The sequence below is a fragment of the Vulpes lagopus genome, chromosome 1 (genome assembly GCF_018345385.1).
Source record: "Vulpes lagopus strain Blue_001 chromosome 1, ASM1834538v1, whole genome shotgun sequence".
Lineage (NCBI taxonomy): Eukaryota > Metazoa > Chordata > Mammalia > Carnivora > Canidae > Vulpes > Vulpes lagopus.
The window spans coordinates 109,534,959-109,557,687 of record NC_054824.1 but is presented as its reverse complement, the minus strand read 5'-3'; the positions used below and the strand labels follow the sequence as shown (position 1 = coordinate 109,557,687).

At 40.3% G+C, this 22,729-nt stretch overlaps 1 protein-coding gene across 1 annotated transcript; it reads left to right on the top strand.

The window, feature by feature from the left end:
• Positions 1-247: 247 nt before the first annotated feature.
• Positions 248-21,381, top strand: NAPG (NSF attachment protein gamma). The gene is made up of 12 exons (XM_041768782.1): positions 248-447; positions 3,659-3,726; positions 5,925-6,009; positions 6,953-6,970; positions 7,610-7,640; positions 9,234-9,343; positions 9,457-9,523; positions 9,814-9,884; positions 15,249-15,327; positions 17,120-17,199; positions 17,765-17,894; positions 18,930-21,381. Exons 1-12 carry the CDS (start codon positions 392-394, stop codon positions 19,068-19,070), a joined length of 936 nt encoding a protein of 311 aa, XP_041624716.1. The 5' UTR covers positions 248-391; the 3' UTR covers positions 19,071-21,381.
• Positions 21,382-22,729: the final 1,348 nt, after the last annotated feature.

The following is a 22,729-nucleotide window of genomic DNA, read 5'->3' as shown; positions in this document are numbered from 1 at the left end:
CATCAGTGGGAAAGCACGGCTCCACGAGGGCGGGTCTTTTCTGTCTGCTGTACTCCCTGCTGATTTCCTGGTGCCTGGAGCAGTTCCCGGCACATATTAGGTGCTCAACAAATATTTCTTGAATGAACGCAGGAACGAGCCAACCGCCTTCAGCGCCCACTGCGCCTGCGCTACACGCCCTTGGAGCCGGCGAACCCTGACGCTCTGCGCCTGCGCTGTTTGTGCCGGCGCGGCCCCGAGACCCGCTCCCCAGGCTGCTGCGCCGCCTTAGGTTTGAGCCCTCCAGGCCCCTGTAGCAGCTGGGCTGCGGGGCCGTCCCGGCTTGCACTTCGGCGTTCCCACGCCTCCTCAGCCGGGCTCTCGCCTTTCACGTCAGGGCCCGACCTCGGAGATGGCGGCTCAGAAGATAAATGAAGGGCTGGAGCACCTCGCCAAAGCAGAGAAATAGTGAGTGAGAGACACGGCTGGGTCCGTGGCCCACGCCGGCCCGGCGCGGGAGTTGGAGGGGGCGCGTGGAGAGCGAGCGCGGAGGGCGGCGGCTTCCCGGGGCTGCGGCCGGGGGTCCGGGGCGGGGCCCGCTGCTCCTCCGGAAGCGGACTCAGTGCCTGCCGGAAGTCGTCCCCGCTCCCTGCTGGGCTCCCTGCTGGGCTCCCTGCTGGGCTCCCTGCTGGGCTCCCTGCTGGGCTCCCTGCTGGGCTCCCTGCTGGGCTCCCTGCTGGGCTCCCGGCTGCTGCGGGGCTGGATGCTCCGCTGCTCGCTCTGGGCGCTCCGGCCTGGGTGTTCCTTGAGGAGACTGCCTGTGCCTCGCAGTTTAGCAGCATCCCGGGGCTCTACTTCATAGATGCCCGCAGCACCTGTCCTCTCTCATGCTGACGACCAGAACGGACCCCCCGGGGCAGAAATCGCCTTGTTGAGAACCGGCGCTCTGAAAGTCTCTTGTGTGCGGAGGGGGGCTACGGATGTAGCTGATAATCCGCGGGGGTCCCTTGTCGTGTCCCAGGGGTTCCTGCTTCCCTGCTGATTTCATGTGTTCTCCCAGCTTCTGCCACGGCCACGCTGTAGGCACCCAGCAGATACGCGGGACTGAGCTGAGTCCGCCCAGCTCCCAACACTCCCCTCCTCAGTGTCATTACTGCAACGAATTCGTGTTCGGTAATTGTAGAAAACGAAACATCTACATGGAGTCGAGTACAGAATCTCACTTTACAGAAGAGGAGGTGAGGCCTGGAGAAGCCTTATGATGACTTGTCCAGGGCTGCACCGTTGAAAGATGGCAGCGCCAGCTTTTGAGCAATGGAAAAATTCAAGTCTATAGTTACTGTGTTACTACTTCCTCCCTGTGACTGTGTTCTACTCCTTTTTTTGCAGGAGATGCCCCCAGCAATCTTACTCTTTCTTTCTTTCTTTCTTTTCTTTCTTTTCTTTCTTTTCTTTCTTTTCTTTCTTTCTTTCTTTTCTTTCTTTTTCTTTCTTTCTTTCCTTCCTTCCTTCCTTCCTTCCTTCCTTCCTTCCTTCCTTCCTTCCTTCCTTCCTTTCTGGAGAAAACCCAAAAGTATCATTAAAATAGTGCGTTTGATAAAGACCATAATAAAGCGGTCTCAGCTTTGCTTTGGTAGCACAGGAGGAGTTTATTCTATCTGGAAAAATTCAGGAAGATTTCCCAAAGGTGATTTCTAAGCAGGTCCTGGAAAATTAAAAAAAAAAAAAATTAAGATTTTATTTATTCATGAGAGACAGAGGCAGAGACACAGAGGTTGAAGCAGGCTCCCTGCTGGGAACCCGATATGGGACTCCATCCCAGGACCCTGGGATCACGCCCTGAGCCAAAGGCAGACACTTAACCATTGAGCCACTCAGTCCCGGAAAATAATTTTTTTTAAACAGAAGGAAAATCCCATGAGAATCTGTATAGGATTTAGTATGTGCATAGGCTTGAAAATATGCCAGGGGAATAAAGTAGAGTAGTTGCAGTGCCAGGGAATGAGCTAGAGCAGAGAAGTTGGGGCCAGACTGAATGGGCTGCCCCTCTGATGGTCCTGAATGTTAGCTTTTCTGGGGATCATGTAACCAATAGGACCTGGCAAAAGAAATGTGGAGATTGGGGAGGGGAGAGAAAAGTGAGGATTTTGTCACATTCAGGCAGTGTATATCTGACCCAGCCATTGGAGTTATTGAAGTGACCAAAAGAGGTTCTTTATTCAGGAGTTTAGAATTCACAGGCAAGCATACAAGTCATCAGAGAGTAGAAATAAGATAGTAAATGCTAGAACAGAGGTATGCAGTTATTTCAGGGGGTGTACAAAGTAAGGAGAAAATTAATATCCTCAAGGTGGGGTGAGTGGAAGAGGAGGGAGGGCAGGCAGGAAAGGTGACTTTCCATGACTGGTTAGTAGACTCATGATGAGGGCCTGAATTAAAGTAACAACACAAGAAGCAGCGTTGGAGGGTATCCGTCAAATAGAGGTGGTAAGCTTTACTTACTTGACTGGATATAGAGGGGAAAGCTTGACTCTTAGGTTTCTAAAAAAGAAAATATTGAAAGGGCAGGTCAGGTAAAGACTCAAAACTGATGGTTCTTTGTTTCGGCATGTGAGAAACCAGTAGTGATCCTGTTGTTTTCATAACATCCCAGTCTTTCCAGTTATCTTTCCTGGCTAATTCTCAACCTGTTTTGCTGACTCCCTGTGTTGTTGCTCTGAATATTTGTATTCTGTAGGCTTTCTGCTCACTTTCTAGATCTCCCTGGTGGATTTTAATTGGGCCCTTTGTGTGGTATGTGCCAGTGGCTCCTTAGTTAATACCTCTAGCCTCTCCTGAGCTTCAGCCTCATGAATCCAACTGCTTGCTTGATGCTGTGCTTCAGAGGGTCTCAAGTTTTGATGCACCTTGGGGCTTGTTATACTCTGATTGCTGCTGCCACCCCAGAGTTTCTGGTTCTGTAGGACTGGAGTTTACATTTCTAGCACATTTCTTAGTAATGCTGGTCTGGGGACCATGTGCTGAGAACTTCTGCTGTACTTGGATATTATACAGACATTTTATTTTTTTTTCAAGATTTTATTTATTCATTCATGAGAGACACAGAGAGAGGGAGAGAGGCAGAGACACAGGCAGAGGGAGAAGCAGGCTCCATGCAGGGAGCCTGACATCGGACTCGATCCCCGGTCTCCAGGATCCTGCCCTGAGCTGAAGGCAGACACTTAACTGCTGAGCCACCCAGTTGTCCCTTATGCAGACATTTTATTTTTATTTTTATTTTTTAATTGTTTATTTATGATAGTCATACAGAGAGAGAGAGAGGCAGAGACATAGGCAGAGGGAGAAGCAGGCTCCCTGCACCGGGAGCCTGACGTGGGACTCGATCCCGGGTCTCCAGGATCACGCCCTGGGCCAAAGGCAGGCACCAAACCGCTGCGCCACCCAGGGATCCCCTATGCAGACATTTTAAAAGAAGAAAACCGCATCTGTGATAGAGGGAAAATAGGTTGTTTTTAATTGTAAATAAATTTGGGAAGAAGTGGGCAAGATCGGGATTTTGTACCTCGTGGGTTTTTTGTTTGTTTCTTTTGTTTTTAAATCACCTACAAAGCCATTAAAGCAGGATTCTGACTTCTAAATGTGGTTGCTAACTTCTGTTAAATGTGTCTTTTCATTTTAGCTTGAAAACTGGTTTTTTAAAATGGAAACCAGATTATGACAGTGCTGCTTCTGAATATGGAAAAGCAGGTATGTATAATGATAGCCCTTTGATTCCAATATCTAGTCTTAACGTAGGCTGAAAACTTCATCTTGACAAAAATACTTACACTTAATGCTTTCTATGAGAATTTAATAGTCAGAAAAACCAAACCTGCCCAGGCCCTGGCTTTTTTCCCACTTGTTATTTTCAGATGTGTTGAGGACTGAGAGACCCAGTGACCTGCAGCTCTCTTCTGACAGCAGAGATGGGTAGGGTTGGCAGCACGTAGCTTCAAGCTTTTTGCCTTGTTCATATATATATATATATATATATATATATATATATATATTTAAAGATTTATTTATTTATTCATGATAGACACACACACAGAGAGAAAGAGAGAGAGAGAGAGTCAGAGACACAGGCAGAGGGAGGAGCAGGCTTCATGCAGGGAGCCTGATGTGGGACTCAATCCCGGGACTTCAGGATCGCGCCCTGGGCCAAAGGCAGGTGCCAAACCGCTGAGCCACCCAGGGATCCCCTTTGTTCATATATTCTTGAACTTCAATCAGTTGCCCACTATTTCCAGGAGTTTTTGCCATATCTCTCTATTATACTTCTATAATGGAATAAAGATTTTTGTTAACTTTTATTTTTTAATTTAGCCATAATCTAGGCAGATCTACAGATCCTGTGTCTGTTTGGCACATGTTTTTTTTTTTTTTTGGCACATGTTTTTTTAAGAACCACACTTTTGGTATAATGCTGATAAATGTGAAGTATTAAGCTATATGACTATTTGAATAAATATTATCTGCATATTAGGTAAAAATGATCTGCAACATGCAACAGAGAGGAAACTTACTAAAAATTTACCATTTAATTATGTAATGACAGCTTTTAGCATATCCACAATTATTTTGGATACAAAGCTTAATGCACTTTTTGAAGTATTCTAAACACATTTGCAGTTGTGTTTCAGCCATAGCCCAGATCACGTTTGTTAGCCTAACTTAGAGACCACCTACATAATGTGCTTTTCATAGACTTTTAGTTTTAGCATATCATCAAAGAATAGTAGAGAAATTGGGTAAATAGAAACTTGGGTAAATGAGTCTTTACCACTTTTATTTAAATCCTGACTATATTCTCTCTATTGGATGATGTAAATTATTTGTCCTATTTAAAAGGAAAATTATTAAAAGCTCAAATTTCATATGGATTCTATGGACACCTAGTACAAGAACACTTTTGTAACTAGAAGGCACAACATTTTGCAAATTTCTTGAGGGAAATTTATCACAGGTTGGTTTTTATAAGCATCCGAGACCATGAACTGCCTTCACAAATACACATTCAGATCATATTTTCCCATTAAATCATCTTTTATTTTCTTTAAGGGGTTATGCAAAATATATTTAATCAATAGAATACATGTTCTTTTAAAAAGCAAAATGTGTAAGTCCAGGGGTGAAAATAGTTCAGTAATTTATTTTGAACATTTTATTAAAGAGAATTTTAACAGTTTGATTTTAACAAATTTTTTTTTTTTTTTCAGTATCCTTTTTTTATTTGTTTGTAAACAAGTTTTCCAAAATCTGTAAGATCCTAGTTTTAGGGCCACTCCTTGTTTTGCTCTGATGATGACACTTTTACGACAGTGGAGATGTCATTTTCACAGAAACCTACTAAACAGTGTAAAAGCTTTATTTGAAAGAAATGCATTATTAATGTTATTAATGTTATTAAAGATTATGCCAAAAGGAAGGCATATCGGTCTTCTGTTTCTAAATAATTTGAAAGGTGGAATAAGCTGTAACTAAAGCACTGCTTTTATTAGTAAATGTAAAATTGGCAAAGTAAGATCCTGTCTTTTGTGACAGGACCTGTTGTTTGGGAGTATTGGTTGACTGATGCAGTCTTGGTTTCTCAAAGCTTAGGTGCTGCTATAGAAAGACTTGGTTTTGAGCAGAAATGGCACTGATTTATTGCTAGTAGTCTATAATTTAACAAAACGAAACAAAGCTACACACTTTTGAAAGTAGTGCCAAGTTATTGGTAATCAAAAAAATTGTAAGAAAATTCCTGAGAAAAAAAGTAGTGTTGTATACAACTTATGTATTTGATTAAAATAAGGATATTTTCTCATGCTTCCCACATGATGTAGATTTTGGTAATGATTCGTTTGAAGTTTTTTTTTAATAATGGATTAGAAAGTCTTTTTGTTGTTGTTGTTCTATTTCAGCTGTTGCTTTTAAAAATGCCAAACAATTTGAGCAAGCAAAAGATGCCTGCCTGAGAGAAGCTGTTGCTCATGAGAATAATAGGGCGTATCTTTTTCAACCCTTTTCAACCTTCACAAGGAAATTCAACAATGTGATACTTTGGACAGAAATTTATTATTTTCTTTTGTTAGAAGTTTCCTACATGTGTACTACAGTGGTATTAATTTAGAAAATAATTAGAAAAATTCTGCATTTTTAGACTGTGAAAGAGTAGACCGAGACTTTTAATCATAAGGTTCACAGTTTTGCAGAGCTGTATTTGAGAGTTTATGCTGTTGTTTGCGTGATGCCAGTTTTCTTTGGGTTGAAGTGAAGGAAATGTGCAGATGCTGAAGAATGAAACAGTAGCACAGGTATTAGAAGTGTATAAACTGTTCTGTAAAAAAAAATGTTTTTTTAAAGATTTTATTTATTTATTCATGAGAGGCACAGAGAGAGGCAGAGACACAGGCCGAGGGAGAAGCAGGCTCCATGCAGGGAGCCCAATGGGGTACTTAATCCTGGGACTCTGGGATCACGCTCTGAGCTGAAGGCAGAGACTCAACCGCTGAGCCACCCAGGCATCTCTGTTCTATAAATATTTTTAAAACTAAGTCTTTCTTAGTTTTGAAAGTATTTGAAAAAATATTTTTAAGTAGTTTAAAACAAAAAATTTTCCTGAGATATTTTAAAACTTACTAAGTAAAAAATGTCCATTTTATCTCATTTTCAAATTATAGTTGTAATAATTTTGCATTTCAGTGATACTTTTCAGATTAATGGGCGGTGGAAATAGCTTAAGAATCTATGTGGTGTTTTGTTAGTGTTTTGTGAATTATGTAACTGTAAGAGACATCAACAGACATAAGATGATTGCCTCATCTGTTTATAAGATTTGTCTTTTGGAGCCAACTGGGGCAAGTGACATTGTTCTTTTAAATAGTAGATCTTTAAAAACTGCTGACTCGTTTTTTTTTTCCTTAATTTCAACTTTGTTACATCCATTCAGTCTTTTTCATGCTGCCAAGTAAGTAAATATTTTCCATGTTTTCATGTTATTTGGAGATTATATTTTAAATGTTTTTCCATAGGTCAGTAAATTTTTCCTAAGTTATAAATCCATAAATAGTGAATTATTTGTATTGACTTAAATAAAATAATCCTTCCCATTTGTTTCAGTCTTTACCTGACCCTTAGAAACTAAGTCACTCCTAATTAGATATACAGAGTTTACATTCAAATCACCATATATTTTTAAGACCATTTTCTTCAATAGCCTATGAAAAAGCAAGTTAGAATCTCCTCCCCTCCCCCTTCTTGATAGTTAATAGTACTTGTGGAGAGAAACAGTCTTTCTCCTGCTTTTTTAGAGAGTACTTGTTTCAAAACTTGGATTTAGGTTTGTCAGATAAGAAGTCCTTTAACCTTTCTGAGTTTTACTTAATTTTCTATCTACCAAATAAAATCCCTTTAACTCAGATGTCTCTTATTTCCAAGGCATTATTGCCCACAAAATAAAAAAGAAATGTGTTATTAAAAGCCTAAAGCAATATATAGTGCCTGAGTCAGTTTTAATTGCCATAGCTTCTCATATCTTTGGTTGAAAGTTTTCTCTTCCCCCGTATGTCCTTAAGATCTCATCTGAAAAATTGTATTCTCTTTGCAGAGCTTATGAGCAAGCTGGCATGATGTTAAAGGTCAGTAATGTGCCACAACTGTCTTGTAGGTAAAATGAATTAACTACAAGGTGTTAAAGTAGATTCACATGGAAGTGAAAAACTCTCCTAGCTTTAAGGCCAGAGGTGCTAAGATTTCTTATCCCAAGTATTGCTAATTGAACCCAAGGATACATTGTATGCACCTTAAGATAGAGAGTATTAAAGGTGAAATTTAAAAGAATATGTTGGCAGGAACTGGGAACAACAAATTTCTAAGCTTTGCAACCAGGAGAGTGTTGCTAGACAAGAGCTAGATGAGAGACTCCCCTACTTCTGAGAACTTGACATTTTAATGTAAAATTTACAAATATATGTACATATATATATATATGCATATATATATGCATATACACATATATATACATATATATATATATATATTTTTTTTTTTTAACTACTCCTGGGTGGTTTCATATCCTATTTGCTCCACAGAAGCCATAGGGTGACTGAGGCACACAAACCCCTGACAATAGGCATATTTTCATTTTTTTCTTAATGATTTTGCTGGGCTACAAAAACACGGGGAAGAATATAAATAGTGTAACTTCTAAGAAGGCAGCCCATCCTTTTTTACTTTGTAACTAAATAATAAAAAAATCACATGCAGAAGTCAGTAGGAATGAGACCAGCAAGTTTTATATCCTAAAGAATTTGTCAACTTAGGTGCTGAATAGGCAGACTGAAAACAACCCTTGAATTGTCAGTGTGGAGCCTACTTTAAGATGGTAACCTTATGTAGATAATACCTGTAAACTTTATGTCTAGCTTTTCAGTGATTTTTCTTCCTTTTTTTAAGAAGAGTTTTGATTTGGAGATAATAGATATAAGGACCACAGGATGCTGAGACCTATGATTTCATAGTAAGAAACAGTTAATGTGCTGGTGGCACTCCTCATGAAAGGGGGCTGCAAGCTCAGATGAGCTCAGGATCTGGGCAGTGACTGGGGTGCAGGAGGCAGGACCTGGTGTGGGCAGCAGCGAGGAGTATGGAGAAATGCAGCCACCACCAAGAAGCACCATGCTTCCAGGACAGCTGCTGCTCAGCCCCAACCTACCATTGCCTTGTGGGAATGCCAGCCTGCTGATGCCGCAGCTTGTGATCTTTTTCTTAAAGTAGGAAGCTGTAGAATAGAACCTTTGTGAAAGGATATAACTGGAAACTACTAAAGCAAGATGCACTTGGAAATGAGGTATGGCCCTTGAGCTGCCAGTTCACAGCCTTTGGCATAAGCTTCATAGATAGAAGGGACTCAGTAAATGTGCAAAGAATTATAAATCTTTGAAAACATTTAAGAGCAAATGTTTTGGTTTCTACCATTTGTAGAGTTTTTCTGAAACTCAAAAGTGGTGAGGAGCTCTGTGTAGAAATTCACTGAATACCTTTTTAGTTTGGCTGAATGAAGCTTGATGGGGAAGAGTAACCATGTGAAGGCGTTTCGTCCTAAATATATTTGTTGTTATATATTTTGAGTCATTTATCTTCATGAAATAGGAATAAAATGAATTTCAGATTGCTAATTCTGCATTTAAATTGGTGCATTTACTGATCCATACTGTATCCTTTGCCTGAAGGAGATGCAGAAACTGCCTGAGGCTGTTCAGCTGATTGAGAAAGCCAGCATGATGTACCTAGAAAATGGCACCCCGGACACAGCAGCCATGGCATTGGAGCGAGCTGGAAAGTGAGTGTGGGCACAGGTTTCTGCATAGAAGCCATTGGCTGTTTGTCTTAATAAAATCCTTTGGAAAACAAGTTTTCTCTTTCTCATATAAGTCCAATTTTCTTGTCATATAGGCTTATCGAAAATGTAGATCCAGAAAAGGCTGTGCAATTATATCAACAGACAGCTAATGTGTTTGAAGTAAGTTTGAATTTGATTTTTTTCCTTTAAGTATACTTAGAATGTTTAGATTCATAACATGTAGGAAAATAGAGAAATGCAGTGACTGCTTTTGAAAATTTATCTGTGCTCACAATTGAACTGTGTTTTTTTTATATTAGTTAATAAAATGGATTAGCAGCTTTGGTACTTTTCCCCCCTGCCCACTTTGATCGAGTGCTATTACTTATCTTTCAAATAATTATTGGGAGGAAAAAAAGATTCCTAGGTAAAGCAGCCAATAAATAGTCTCTTTTCTTTGATTCCTTCAGAATGAGGAACGCTTACGACAGGCAGTTGAATTACTAGGAAAAGCTTCCAGGCTGCTGGTACGAGGCCGCAGGTGAGATTTCCAGAACTGTGTTTTTCTGTGTCCATGTCAACCTTCAGTCCACATGTGGAACTGCTAAGTAACTTGGAGAATTGCTTGGTAAGGTTTTTGGTGTAAGCCACAGGCACACTAGGCTACCTAGCAGAAAGAGTGGTGTAAGAGGGAACATTGAATTAAGTATCAACAGAATTACCGTTTTTCTAAATATGATGCCAAAATGTATCATAAATTATGCTTTTATTGATTAAAACCTGGCTCAGCAGCATGAGAAAGCAGTGTTCTTGATATGTTATTTGGTTGGGTTATAATGTGTTTTTCTTTATACATGTCTACATAGGCATAAATAACAAGATACCCAAAGTGCTCACCCATGCAAATCGACAGGTTCATGACAGTTAAATAGTGTCATTGAATAGGAAATTTGGCATTTGTTTTTTCATCCTTTAAACATACGACTCAAGGCATAAATAATAATTGGACCCCAGCAAACTTAGAATTCTACTGGATTTTCCTTTGTTTTTTACTTTACCTTAATTTAAGCTTAGTAAACATTTTGTCATTAATAAAATTCTGTTTGCCAAAATGTTGTTTAGTAGTATTTAAGGTAAAAATGCTTAGAAAACTATAGGTCAGAAAAAAAAAAGGAAAAAGAAAACTATAGGTCTGAAGATAGATCTTTTCATTAAAATTTGCCCATAGTTCCCCAGTGACAGAAAATTTGCCCCTAGTTCCCCCGGGTTATATTTTGGGGAAGGAACCAAAAAACAAATGACTAAAGAGTCTATTGACTCCTTTCTGAGATGGAATTAAGCGCTTCCTTCGTGAAGACTACAGATCTGAAATATAATTCAAGCAAGTTTAAAGTAGCATCAGAATAAATTACTATAGAATAATAACTCTTGCGTGTTGTTATTTAGATGGACTATTTTATAGGACCTTCTTTCATTGATTAGGTTTTTTGTTGGTCTAAACTGAATAGTATATTAATTTTGTTTTTAAAGATTTTATTCATTCATGAGAGAGACATAGAGAAAGGCAGAGACATAGGCAGAGGGAGAAGCAGGCTTCCTGCAGGGAGCTGATGTGGGACTCAATCCCAGGACCTCAGGATCACACCCTGAGCCAAAGGAAGATGCTCAACCTCTGAGCTACCCGGACATCCCTTAATTTTGTTTTTAATTCTCCTGGCCTCCTAGAAATCCAAACCACTAGAATACTAACTCTGGCAATTCTCAACTTCAAATGATGGTATAGTAAGTTCAGACTAGTCCCTGAAAAGGTTTCTTATAGTAACAGCTGTTTGTGGTGATGGTCCTAGGTGTTGTAGAAGAGCCGAACTGTAAGACAGTACCTAAATTCTGACCCTTTGAGCAGGTCCTCATACTTGTAGAAACAGAGAATGGTGCCCTGGGCTCTACCCATTATAGGGCAGACAGGGACATTGTGGCATACTTTTACCTCTTTTTCTCATCCACTCCCCTGATGTTCTTCCCCCAAGGCCTCCAGTGCCTTCTTAGGGTCCAAGTCCCATTGACCACTGAAAGCCTAAGAAGCAAAGTTGGAAGTAGGGCAGAAAGTAAGCTCCACTCTGTGTAGATGTGGGCTCTCCTTCAGCTTCCCTAGGATCTTTCTGCTTTCACATCTGCTCCCCTTCTGTTTTCCAGACTGAGATTATCTAAAGCTAGGTTCCAGGAGAGTAGCAAAGGGGTGGGGTGGGGGGGCCAGAACCTCCTCAGGGGGGCCGCTGAGCAGCATTTTCCAGCTACGTATGCATGTTCCTCTGGAAAGCTCCACCATGGAGTGGTAGCCACTATCATTCCCTGAAGTATCTGGTTGACGTGTGTAGTGAGAACCATTATTTTAGAACAAGTTTTCTTCACAGTTGTAGAAAGTGGTGTGGAGATGCTGGAAAGAGGGACATTTATAAATCTAGGGCAACTAGCACATCTTTTAATTACTTTGTGAATTTGTTTTATTGCTTTTTGCCTTCCTTTTGAGTAAAAATGCATTGAAAAATGATAGTATTTTACATTCAAAATAGTGTTTTGAACAAAAATCATGGAAATATTTGTTTAAGTTATAGATTGATATAAAAATTGATTTGAATTTATTCAGGAGTGTTATGGAATTTGATATTTGAAAACGAGTATGAAAAAATTAAAAGCTGTCACAATACTGCCATCAGGAATTTCAGTATAGTGCAGAGTAAGAAAAACCTGGAAGATCTATGCTAATAGAAAGATAACTGGGAGAATTTATGTGATATTTGAATATTTTGAATACATATTGATTATAATCTGAATTGGTGCTACCATTTGTTTAAAAGAACTAGAACAAAAAAAACTAGAACAGTAATTTTATATGTTTATGCAAATAACATCTAATAGAGTATAGCATGCAATTTTAAATTTTATGCTTATTACATTTAGATAATATGCTTATATTTTTACATTAATGTGATTTTGTAATATTTAATCCTAACTTAACAATAGTTTATATTTTAGGATGGCAAAATTAAATATTTAATATATTTGTATTAGTCCTCTGCTCCTCCCTCTTTTCTGGAGAGCCATAATTAGAAGTGAGTCAGAGTTAATTTGGGTTGCATCTGTGAGGCCTTAAATCACGGCAGTTGCCAGTGTTCCCTCCCTGAAAAGGCCTTTCCAGTTGTTCTGACTTTGCAGGGAAAGGTATGATCCTGTGCCTTCCAGAGAAATTCTGAGGCAGCTGAGCTGGTTGGCAACCCTATGTGGTTGGCTCTCTGAACCAAATCCAGAATGCTTTCCAGAGTTTTGTCATGATTCCTAACAAGGAGGAGAACCCGATTTCTGTATCAGTTAACCACCCGTACCCCACCTGACTCCGCACTTCCAAGGGTCTCTCTTAGGCTCTTACCAGTTGACTGAGACATTCACTGGATTCTAAACTCAGGGAGGCCTGGGTGTGTCTATGTGGAGTAGATACCGGTTAAGCATAATCACTAGGTTTCTGTCTTGCATAACTTTGTCCTGTCCGTTGTGATGCCAAGTTATTGGGGTCATGATAATGAATCGTTCGAAAAGTTTTGTAAGTAGTTAAAAATATGTCGTGGACTTCAGGAAGCAGTTGGTGCCAAAGGAGGAGTTCTGTGTCATGGTGAGGGAGAATGCCATTGAAAGCTGGATTGAGTGAAGTCCTATGACAATTTCTTGTCATATGCACATAACTTTTGTGGCATTTTATTTTATTTTTGAATTTCAGGAAGAGAATTTATTCTCTTTCAGCAAAACCAAGTGTATTTTATTTTGTTAGGAGTATTAAGGATTAACTTTGGGTTTCATTTTAACTTATGAATAATTTCCTGATATATTTGAAAACAATTGGCTTTATATATCAATTTCATGGCTTTTTAGCCAAGTAGATCAGTTTTTTTTTATTACATATGAATATACAGTATTTCTCTTAGATGGCTGTTTTGCTAGTTCTCTGTTTTATTAGCACACGGAAATGCTGTTTTTATGCCAAGGAAGTAAGTCATGTGGGAAGAATGCAGCCTTAATAGTTAAATATGTGAAAAACTTAAAACATTCAGATTCCTACTAGAATGATATAATCTGGATGGTCACCAAATGTTCTGATGTAATGTTTTTTATAAAATAGGATCTGGGATAAGCTCAAAGTCATAATTACAAATGATACAGATATATGTAATCCCCCATATTAATTTGCTTTTCTATATGACAAATAGCCACAAACCTAGCAGCTTAAAACAGCACGCACTCACTGTCTCACAGCTCTGTGGGTCAGATAGAAGTACAGGCCCAGGTTAGCTGAGTCCTGTGCTCAGAATCTCACTAGGCTGGAATCAGGTGCCCCATATGGCTGCGATCTCATTCCAGGCCTACTGGTTGTCGGCAGGATTCCTTTCCCTGGCAGCTGTAGGATGCACACCCATGTTTTCTTGTCAGCTGTTGGCTAGAGTCAGTTCTGCGACTTACAGGTGCCTGTAGTTCCTTGGCATGTACCCTCTAGATGGTTTACAAGATGGTGTAGTTAGCTGCTGCTTCAAAGTTAAGAAGAGTACGTCTCTTGACTTTCAACCTCTGACCTTTCAAGAGCTCATATGATTAGGTCAGGCTCATCTGGACAATCTTTTCTGCATCAAAATCAGTTGATTAGTATCCTTACAGGAGTGAGTTCCATCATATTAAGAGGTTGTGCCCACATTCAAGGGGAAACTGTACAAGGAGTGTATATGAGGAGAAAAGGTCTTGGGGAATAATCTTACAGTTCTGCTACCATGCCCAACATATAAACTGGCTTTGTTCCCAAAATTTAGCAAATTGATCTTTGGAAATTCAGAATTGCATTTCTCCAATGAATCTTATTGTATGAAGTAAGGTGTGAGGGCACAGCCCACAAAAATTCAGTTTAATTCACATGAGTTAAATCAAGCCGTAGTGTGCGCATACATGTGTGTGTGCACATGCATGGAGATCTTTTTAAAAGGTAATTGTTAACATACAAAAAAGTGTAGTGTAATGTTTTTATATTTTGGGCTATGAAATAGCTCTTTCCCACTGCATCCTAATAGTGCAGACTGCTTGCCATTTTCACTTTCGGGGTGAGGGAGATGGGCAAGGTATGTACACTTCCTTTAGACATAGGTTAGATGCCAGGAAGAGAGTCTCAGGACAGGGGCATGATAAGCTTGTAAAAGCAGTAAGGAGCTGCTTAGGGTGTGCTGGGATTGAGGCTGTGGCATGGGAAGGGAGAGGACCTTGGAGGATTGGTGAAATGGTATTCAAGATGCTTTCTTCTTCATCTTGCCATCTGAGTAGGATGGAAAAAAAGGAGAATGGGTGACAGTTCTTTGAAACAGGTGAATGTCAAGGATGAAAGGTGGCAGGAAGGATGTTTTCTGTGGCCCACTGAGGCAGCAGTGGAGAGTGGCAGTGAGGACGGAGTGGGGAAGGAATTCTCCAGCAGGCAGTGCCTCTGGGATGTCTAGATGGCTTTAGAGGAAGGAAAGAACTCTGGGATGATTAAATTGGGAGTTGTCTAATACTTTTCACAAAACTTCACAGAGCAGTTTATTGAATTGGATTGATGCTCATTAATGGATGATCTTTACCAGACTTAAACTACTCTATTTGAAATAACCTATCCTTAAGTTCTGCTTTTTGTCTGTCTGCTTGATGCACGAACAGATGAACAGTTTAAAAGGTAAGCCGGACACATGTGCAGAGCTCATGGAAATTGGGTTGTGGAGCAGTTGCTAAAAATACCTGAAGCCTTCTTACTTTTGCTAAAATCTGTAATACCAAGCACAACAGTGATCTCTGCTTTAGATCATTTAGAGCTCTCTTATTTGACATTTCTTTGTTTTGGCCTTAGGTTTGATGAGGCAGCACTTTCTATTCAGAAAGAAAAAAATATTTATAAGGAGATTGAAAATTACCCAACTTGTTATAAGGTATGTTTTGAAAGTGTTTATTTTTGGCTTTACATTGGTTGATTTTTCATATTGGTGCAACTATATAAGACTGGATTCCTTGGATATTTTAAAAAATAATTTTGGCCAAGATGGAGTAAGCCCACTATAGTCTATCTTTCCTGCTGATTACAACAAAAACTTCAGGACAAATTGAAAAACTTCTGGACTGTGAAAAATAATAGCAGGAGGAGGGAGCACTTGGAGAAGCAGCCAGTAAGGGAGTGGGTTGCCAGCGTTCTCCCTGTTTCTCTTGCGCCTTGCCTGAGAGAAGCCCTCAGTCATGGAGCTGGGCAGCAGAGGTTCCACCAGCTAAAATACCCAAGGAATCCATCTAGCCAAAGTTTCTAACTGGAGAGATGGGGAAAAGCAGCCCCATTTTTTTCCTCTTGTTTTTCCCTTGGCTTTACTCTGAAGGTAAGCTTTAGTCAGGACCAGAGCAGCGGCTGTGACGGTGGTGCAGGCAGATAAAACACCCCAAGAGGCTTAATAGTCTCTTTGTTCAGAGGAGCTAAGACAATGAGCTAAGAGCAAGGAGAAAAGCCCAGGAAAGAGGAAAAGGGAATCCCCTGAGTGTGGGTGTGAGCAAGTGCCCACATGAGTCCTGGGTTTAGTCTCCAGCTCTGTGTCTGGTGGACAGACGTGGAGCAGCATAGCATAGGCCTCGAGAGCTATAGTAAGATTTGGTCACCAACCAGGACTCGCAGCACCTGGCAAGGCTCTTGTGTGGGGCTGAGCTGCAGCAGTGGGGCAGGGGCACTGAAGACTATAGTTGCTGCCCACTAAGTGCAGACAGAACAGGCATCCAAGCCCAACTGCTGGGTCACCTGCTGGAAATCTCACTCTCCTGAGAATTATAGGATAGTCTGTGCAGCAAAGCACCACAGTGTCCAGGATATAGTCTCAAAGCACTCAACATTAGGAAGTCAGGAAAATAGGACCAGTTCCCAAGAGAAGACAACCAGGGAAACCCAGAGATGTCGCCCAGCTGCGGGAATTACCAGGTCATGACTGCAAAGTAGCTATTTTAACTATTCCATGGGATATAAAGGTAAATAGATGAATGGACAAAAGGATTGTGTTTTTGTTTTATTTTAGATTGAAACTAAAATAGAATTTTGGAACTGAAAAAAGCAAATGTCTACAGTAAAATACTGGATTAAAGTTAATCTGATGATGGAGATGTTAAAAAGATTCAGCAAACTTAAGGATAGATCAATAAAAGCCATCTGAAAAAGAAAAAAGATTGAAAAACACATTATGAAGAGCTGTTTGCCAATAAGATTTTATTAGTCACATCTTCGGTCTTGCTAATGCCTTTGTGGCTTATAAATAGTTTTGTTCCTATCATCTAAAGTTTTTTCATTCATTAACCATTTTCCTAGTATTTCTTTAAGAATTCCAAAGTGTTGTGGCGTCATGGGTTCCACTTCAAGATTTCCCTTTTCAAGATTAAACCTATATAGATATTTAAGAGACATTTTCTTTACAGTGTATGGTGGTTGTGCTCTAAGTTGTGTTATTCAGTGTGATCCTCAGACCACCTAGGCTTGCCTTGGACCCCCTAACTTAGCCTTCACGTAACAGGACCCTGAGTAGTTTGAGATGTACCATGGCAGGGCATTTTCCCTCACGTGTCCCGTGGAAGTTACTAAGAATTTATAAATCTCTGTACACAAACCAGGACTGTAAAGTTCAATTCTAGACCTCAAGAAATTGACTTTACTAACAAGTTTGGTATAACTTTGGACCATAATCACCTCTTTTGTTTTAGAAAACAATTGCTCAAGTCTTAGTTCACCTCCACAGAAACGACTACGTGGCTGCAGAGAGGTGTGTCAGGGAGAGCTACAGGTAAGATGCTGGCAGCCCTATCTTGCAGTGTAAAATTTCTATTTCCCGATGGGAGATCACTGTTTAGACAGCTGTTCTTGGCCATGAAGCTATTTTTGGTGTTGTAAAAAATTTTATAGTGAAAAAAAATTTCGTCGTGGTAGGTAGACTTACCTGCCAATTCAGGGTTTTTTTTTTTTTTTTTTTTTTACAAGTTGTGATCTTTCATGTTTTCCTCCTGGGGATTTCATGGGAGTGAATGACCAGAATGATTTTGTTCCATTTGTCTTCTGAGACAACAACAAAAAGAGTAAAGAAATGTTCTCAGATTGCATGTTACGGGAAGATCATTTCCTTTTGGAGGTAGTTACAGTGAGTGGTCTCAATCTGCGCATGTTTGCAAGCCACCCATTTCCTGAGGTGGAATCCCTTGCTCTTCTGGGGCCTGTGCGCTGTGGGACGTCTGGAGTATTCCAGGCCTCTTTCTACCTGTTAACAAAAATGTCTCCAGATATTGCCAAACATCTGGGAGGGGGGCAGAACCCCCTGAGGGCAGGTGGAGGGGTGTGACTCGTGCTTGCTGTAGCATTCCAGGGTTCAGTGGGAGTGAAGACTGTGCTGCCCTGGAACAGCTTCTTGAAGGCTATGACCAACAAGACCAAGACCAAGTATCTGACGTCTGCAACTCGCCACTTTTCAAGTACATGGATAATGATGTAAGTGGCCTTTATTTCTTTTTTCTTGAAAGGTAGAGGTAGATATTATTTTTCTCCTATGGGCTTGTGAGATTTCCCCCTCTATTTTATACCTCCAGCCACTGCTTACGGAGGAATGTGGCATTGGCACTGAATTTCACTGTATTCTTAGACTGTTTAGGTGTCAACCATGTGGGTTTACAGCCTTTTATCTAGCCATCTGATGGTGTTGAGTATGTATACTTTTTAATTCGGCTCCATTTCTCTGCCTTTCCTACCACCTTTTGATCTCTGTAAGCTGCTTAGTTTAAGTTTCTTTTAGGCTTCACTTTCTGAAAGAGGCTCATCAGGTAGTGGCCTTTGTAATTTGATACACTTCTCGGAAGCCTACTTCTTTGACAGCTGGTTATGTGATGCTGGTTACTAATGAACTCTGTGAGCCTCCATTAACTCATCCTTAAGAAGGGAGCAGCTGGTCCTTGTCTTGCCAGCCTGTCTTGCAGAATAGATTGGTCTGCATGTGAGAAATGGCCTCACACAGTGCTGTATGCAGAACGTGAGCTGTGACTGTGGCTTTCCCTTTTTAGTAGATTTCTGAGCCCATGTTCATTTGATTTGGTATCAGATCAGCTTGAGACCTTTCTTTTTGGTAATGATGTGGATAGAGGAGTCCATTTTTTTCCCTAGGTAAAGTCTTATATAGGCTTTTATAAGTTTATTAAGACTTTGTCCCCAGCTTAACTCTTCATTTACTCAACAGATCTTTATTTTGTAGGTACTGCAAGTATTACTTAACTGAGTGTGTCCCAATTATCTCAGATTCCTAAGTGTGGCATATAACTGATGACCAGTTGTGTACCTGTCATGTCACGGTCATGAGCCATCTGATGGCAGTGCACTGTTGAATTTTTTGTGGTGGTTTTTTACGTTTTAATGGTAGTATTGGTTTCCCTGAGGTAGAAAATTAAGATCTCTCTTATAGATAGCTACAGTTGACACATGGCATATTGAGATTCCTGTTGTCCAGCTTCTGAGAACATGCTTTGTCATTGACAGTATGCTAAGCTGGGCCTGAGTTTGGTGGTTCCCGGAGGGGGAATCAAGAAGAAACCTGCGGCGCCACAGGCTAAATCTGAAGGTGCCACCGCCCCCACCGCTGAGGAAGATGAAGATGAGTATGCAGGAGGCCTGTGCTAGGATCTTGCTGTGCTGCAGAAAGGAAGAACAAAATCCTGACATGCCATTCATGGACTTGGACCTTGTCTGAGGGTATCCAGATTGCATTGCAGTCATGGCTTTGAAAATGCTAATAGATTCATGTTTAGTCATCATTTCCCTAAGTCACCCATCATACCCACTACCTGAAAACACTTTTTTTTCTTTCCATAACAGCCTTTCTAAGACACCATCAGGAATTAATAGAAAAAATGTACTGTGACATTTTAACACAGTTGATTTTTAAACTTGCAAGCTACAAACTGTTCTAAACAAAAGGGACAATAGGCATAGAAATTCTTTTCTGTTGGGCTTTTGTGATTTATTGTTAAAGAATTTCCCTTTCGTTTTATTTAATAATTGCTGCTAAAAGTGAAGTTTACTGAGTTAAAGTAGTATTTCAAACTTTTGAAAAGGAAGTTTATCCCCAGTGATATTAGATACATTTAAATTATTAAATCTTCAAATCTTTTCAGAGGCACGATTGGGACAGGATGCTGTTTTGAGCCTTACAATACTGTTTAGCCCAATAAAAGATAGGTTTAAAGTCTTATGTGTACATTGAAAGTTTTTATGGTATATTCAACTCCTTAATGAAATACATTTTTGTACCTAAATAAACACACCAGTGACTGTCCCCAAATCCATTTGGTTCTTGACTAAATGGAAACTAATGACTGTTTTTATGCATTCTAAGAGGGGATGTTCCCATCAACCTAGAATATAGACATTTCTTCCCTCCAAAATAATTTCTGATTCATTTAGAGTTGCAGCAGGACAGTAACTGTACATGGAAAATGCTGTGTACCATTAACATTTAGCTGAAAGGGAAGAATTGTTTCTGAAGTACTTCTTTTTAGAGGACTGTGCTGCCAATATTTTAGTCCTTGTAGGTACTCCTAAAAGGTTATTTTTGAAGCATTCCTTGTTCACCTGTATGGTTTGGCCCTATCTCCAAATCTGTTAATTGAAGAGAGGTGCCAGTCAGCAGCAGCATGCATTCTGTAGGCACTTGCCACCCAGAGTGGTTTCCTGCTCTGGGAAACCATAGAACAAAGAACAACATCCTGACATGCCATTCACGGACTTAGACCTTGTCTGAGGGTATCAAGATTTTATTGCAGTCATGGTTTTGAAAATGCTAATAGAGATTCATGAAGCCATGAATCTCCATGAGCCAGCCTTATATGAGTCCAGTGTGTGTAGTTTGCTGCTCCTGGAGACACCAAGGCTCATTATGATGAGTGGTTTTAGCCATAGTTGTTTCCAGGGGAGGGGAGGGCTTAACTGGTTGGCAGGTGCACTTGTGTGGCAGGTGCACTTAAATGGGTGGTGGGAGGGTAGAAATCTTTATTGAAGATCTGATTTAAGACTCTAGCAAATTTAATGTTTTGATTCCTCGAGTTACCTGCATAGTTCTGCAGGTAGCAGCTCATGTTCAATAATTGTATGGAGGTTAACTTGGGACAGCCTCAGTGAGGCTGCATTTAGAGACATTTGTACTGGATGGTGGCACACTAATACTTCCAAGATCCTGCTATTGCTGCTGTGCCCTTTAGATCCATTCGGAAACTTCAGGAATCTTGTATTAATGGTCATGTGAGTTAAACAGCTATCTGTCTAAACAGATTTGGCAGCACTTAAAAGGTATTTTAGACCATTTGTTTACAGACTATATTACTTATTGCAGCGTTGGAAAAGTTCTTAACTTTTACATATTAAAAATGAGGAGTGCTTGATTCAGTGCATTCTGTTTTAGCGGGGTAGCTGACCCTTAACAACATTAAAGGCTCTATTTTAAGTGCAGCCTCTTCCCCCCTCCCTGCCCACATTTAGGAACTAACATGTAGGACTTGGGGGTATTTCTTTGATGTCAGGGTTGATGTGTGGTGTCCGGGAAAGAGCCCTTGTTTCATCTTCATGCATTTTATTTTTCCACGTACAGAAGTCTTTATCCTGAGAGTGTGGTCAAAAGCAGGAAACGTGTTTACAACAGGAAAAACATTTCCAGAACTCATTTTATCCCTTTTACCAAAGTGGAAGTCTGCATGAATATGCTCAGAATTGAATACTCAGTGTTATTATATTGTAAGTGAAGTCAATCTAGAAATATATTTAATATATAGAATTTATTTGTACATATGCAGAATATTATGGTATTTGTGTATGGAATCTGTGCTTCCTATTTTTTTCCAGTTCTTTGATGAGTAAATATTAAATGTATTGTTATGGAAATATAGATTATTGCTTCTATGGGAAGATAATTATGAAAATAAAATCTGAAACTGTGTAAGTATGACTATTACTATTACCCATTTTGCTTTGCTTATTTCTGTTTTTCCAGGGACACATTCTTAGTTATTTATGTGATTTCAGCTCTGTTCTACAAGGGTGGTATTTTGTTCTCTTAAATTGTGTATTCTGTTCTTTGGGAGTCAGCTAAGTACCTTTAGGAGTTACTTGAAACTGTTTGAGCTTTTTAAGATACTGATCACCCAGTTACTATACCGTACTATCTGCTACTTGGTGAGATGAAAGACTATACTAATCTTTCAAGAGAGTAATTCTCTCATTAAGGGAGGCAATGGGCGTCAAGTGCCTCACTTCCGGGATGGACCACTTATTGCTGGAGGGACACTCGAGTTCCTTTTCCCTGCACTCGGATCCGTAATGCTCCCTTGTCCCTCCCTGAGAGTGGAAGCCATGGAGCAGAGCCCTCACCTGGAGCAGGAGTGAACGAGGTTTCCTGTCATCTTAGTATGTCCCAGGATTTGGGCGTAAGGTGACTATTACTAATTATTCAAGAAATTTTTCTTGAAAAATATATTTATTATTTATTCTATTTAAGGATACAAACCTGGAATAAGGCATAATTTATAAGGTGTAATTTAGTAGGTCTTTAAACAGCACATAGGACTTTGCTGTTAAGAGTTGACGGAAGCTGTACTGTGTGGCGTGGGTGAGCCAGGCTTCTGGGCTGGCGTGATCCCAGCTGACTTGCTGTGGATCTTGGGTAAACCAGTTTCCTCACTTAACCCCAGAAACATCCTGGTGCCCCTAAGAGCAGCCTTGAGGATTAAGAGTTCATAAGTGCTAATTGTTTAACAGAGTAATTGACAAATAGTAGGTGTTCAGTGATGAATGAGATCATGAACTCTGGGAGAGAAGAGGTCAGCTAATAGTTCCAATTTTAACAGCCAAACTTTGTTGGGAACTTACGCATTTGAGATTACAGTATAAGTCATTTTATCTAAGACCTCATTTTATTTTCCTCATGGCCCGATGGTAACTTCAGATAAGCCTTTGTTAGGAACTTGTATCTCTGTGCTGGTTGGTGCCTCCCAGTTCCACTGACTGACGGGCTGCAGCCCTCGGGCTTTGCACATTCAGGATGCTCCCTGCCCTGCCTCAGACTTCTGTTTGTATCCTTCGTTGCTTCCTGATCTCTTGGAAGCTGAAATCTGCCTGCCTTCAGACCAGAACCAGTGGCTCTGAACCTGGGGGTGTAGTGGGGGTGACAGCCCAACATCTCCCTTCCCCCTTTGGAAACTGAGCTAGCTACCTTTCAGCCTTGTGACGGGCCCTCAGTGCTCATGTTGGGATTCTGTCCACACCCCCTGGCTACAGTGGTTTGTTCTCAA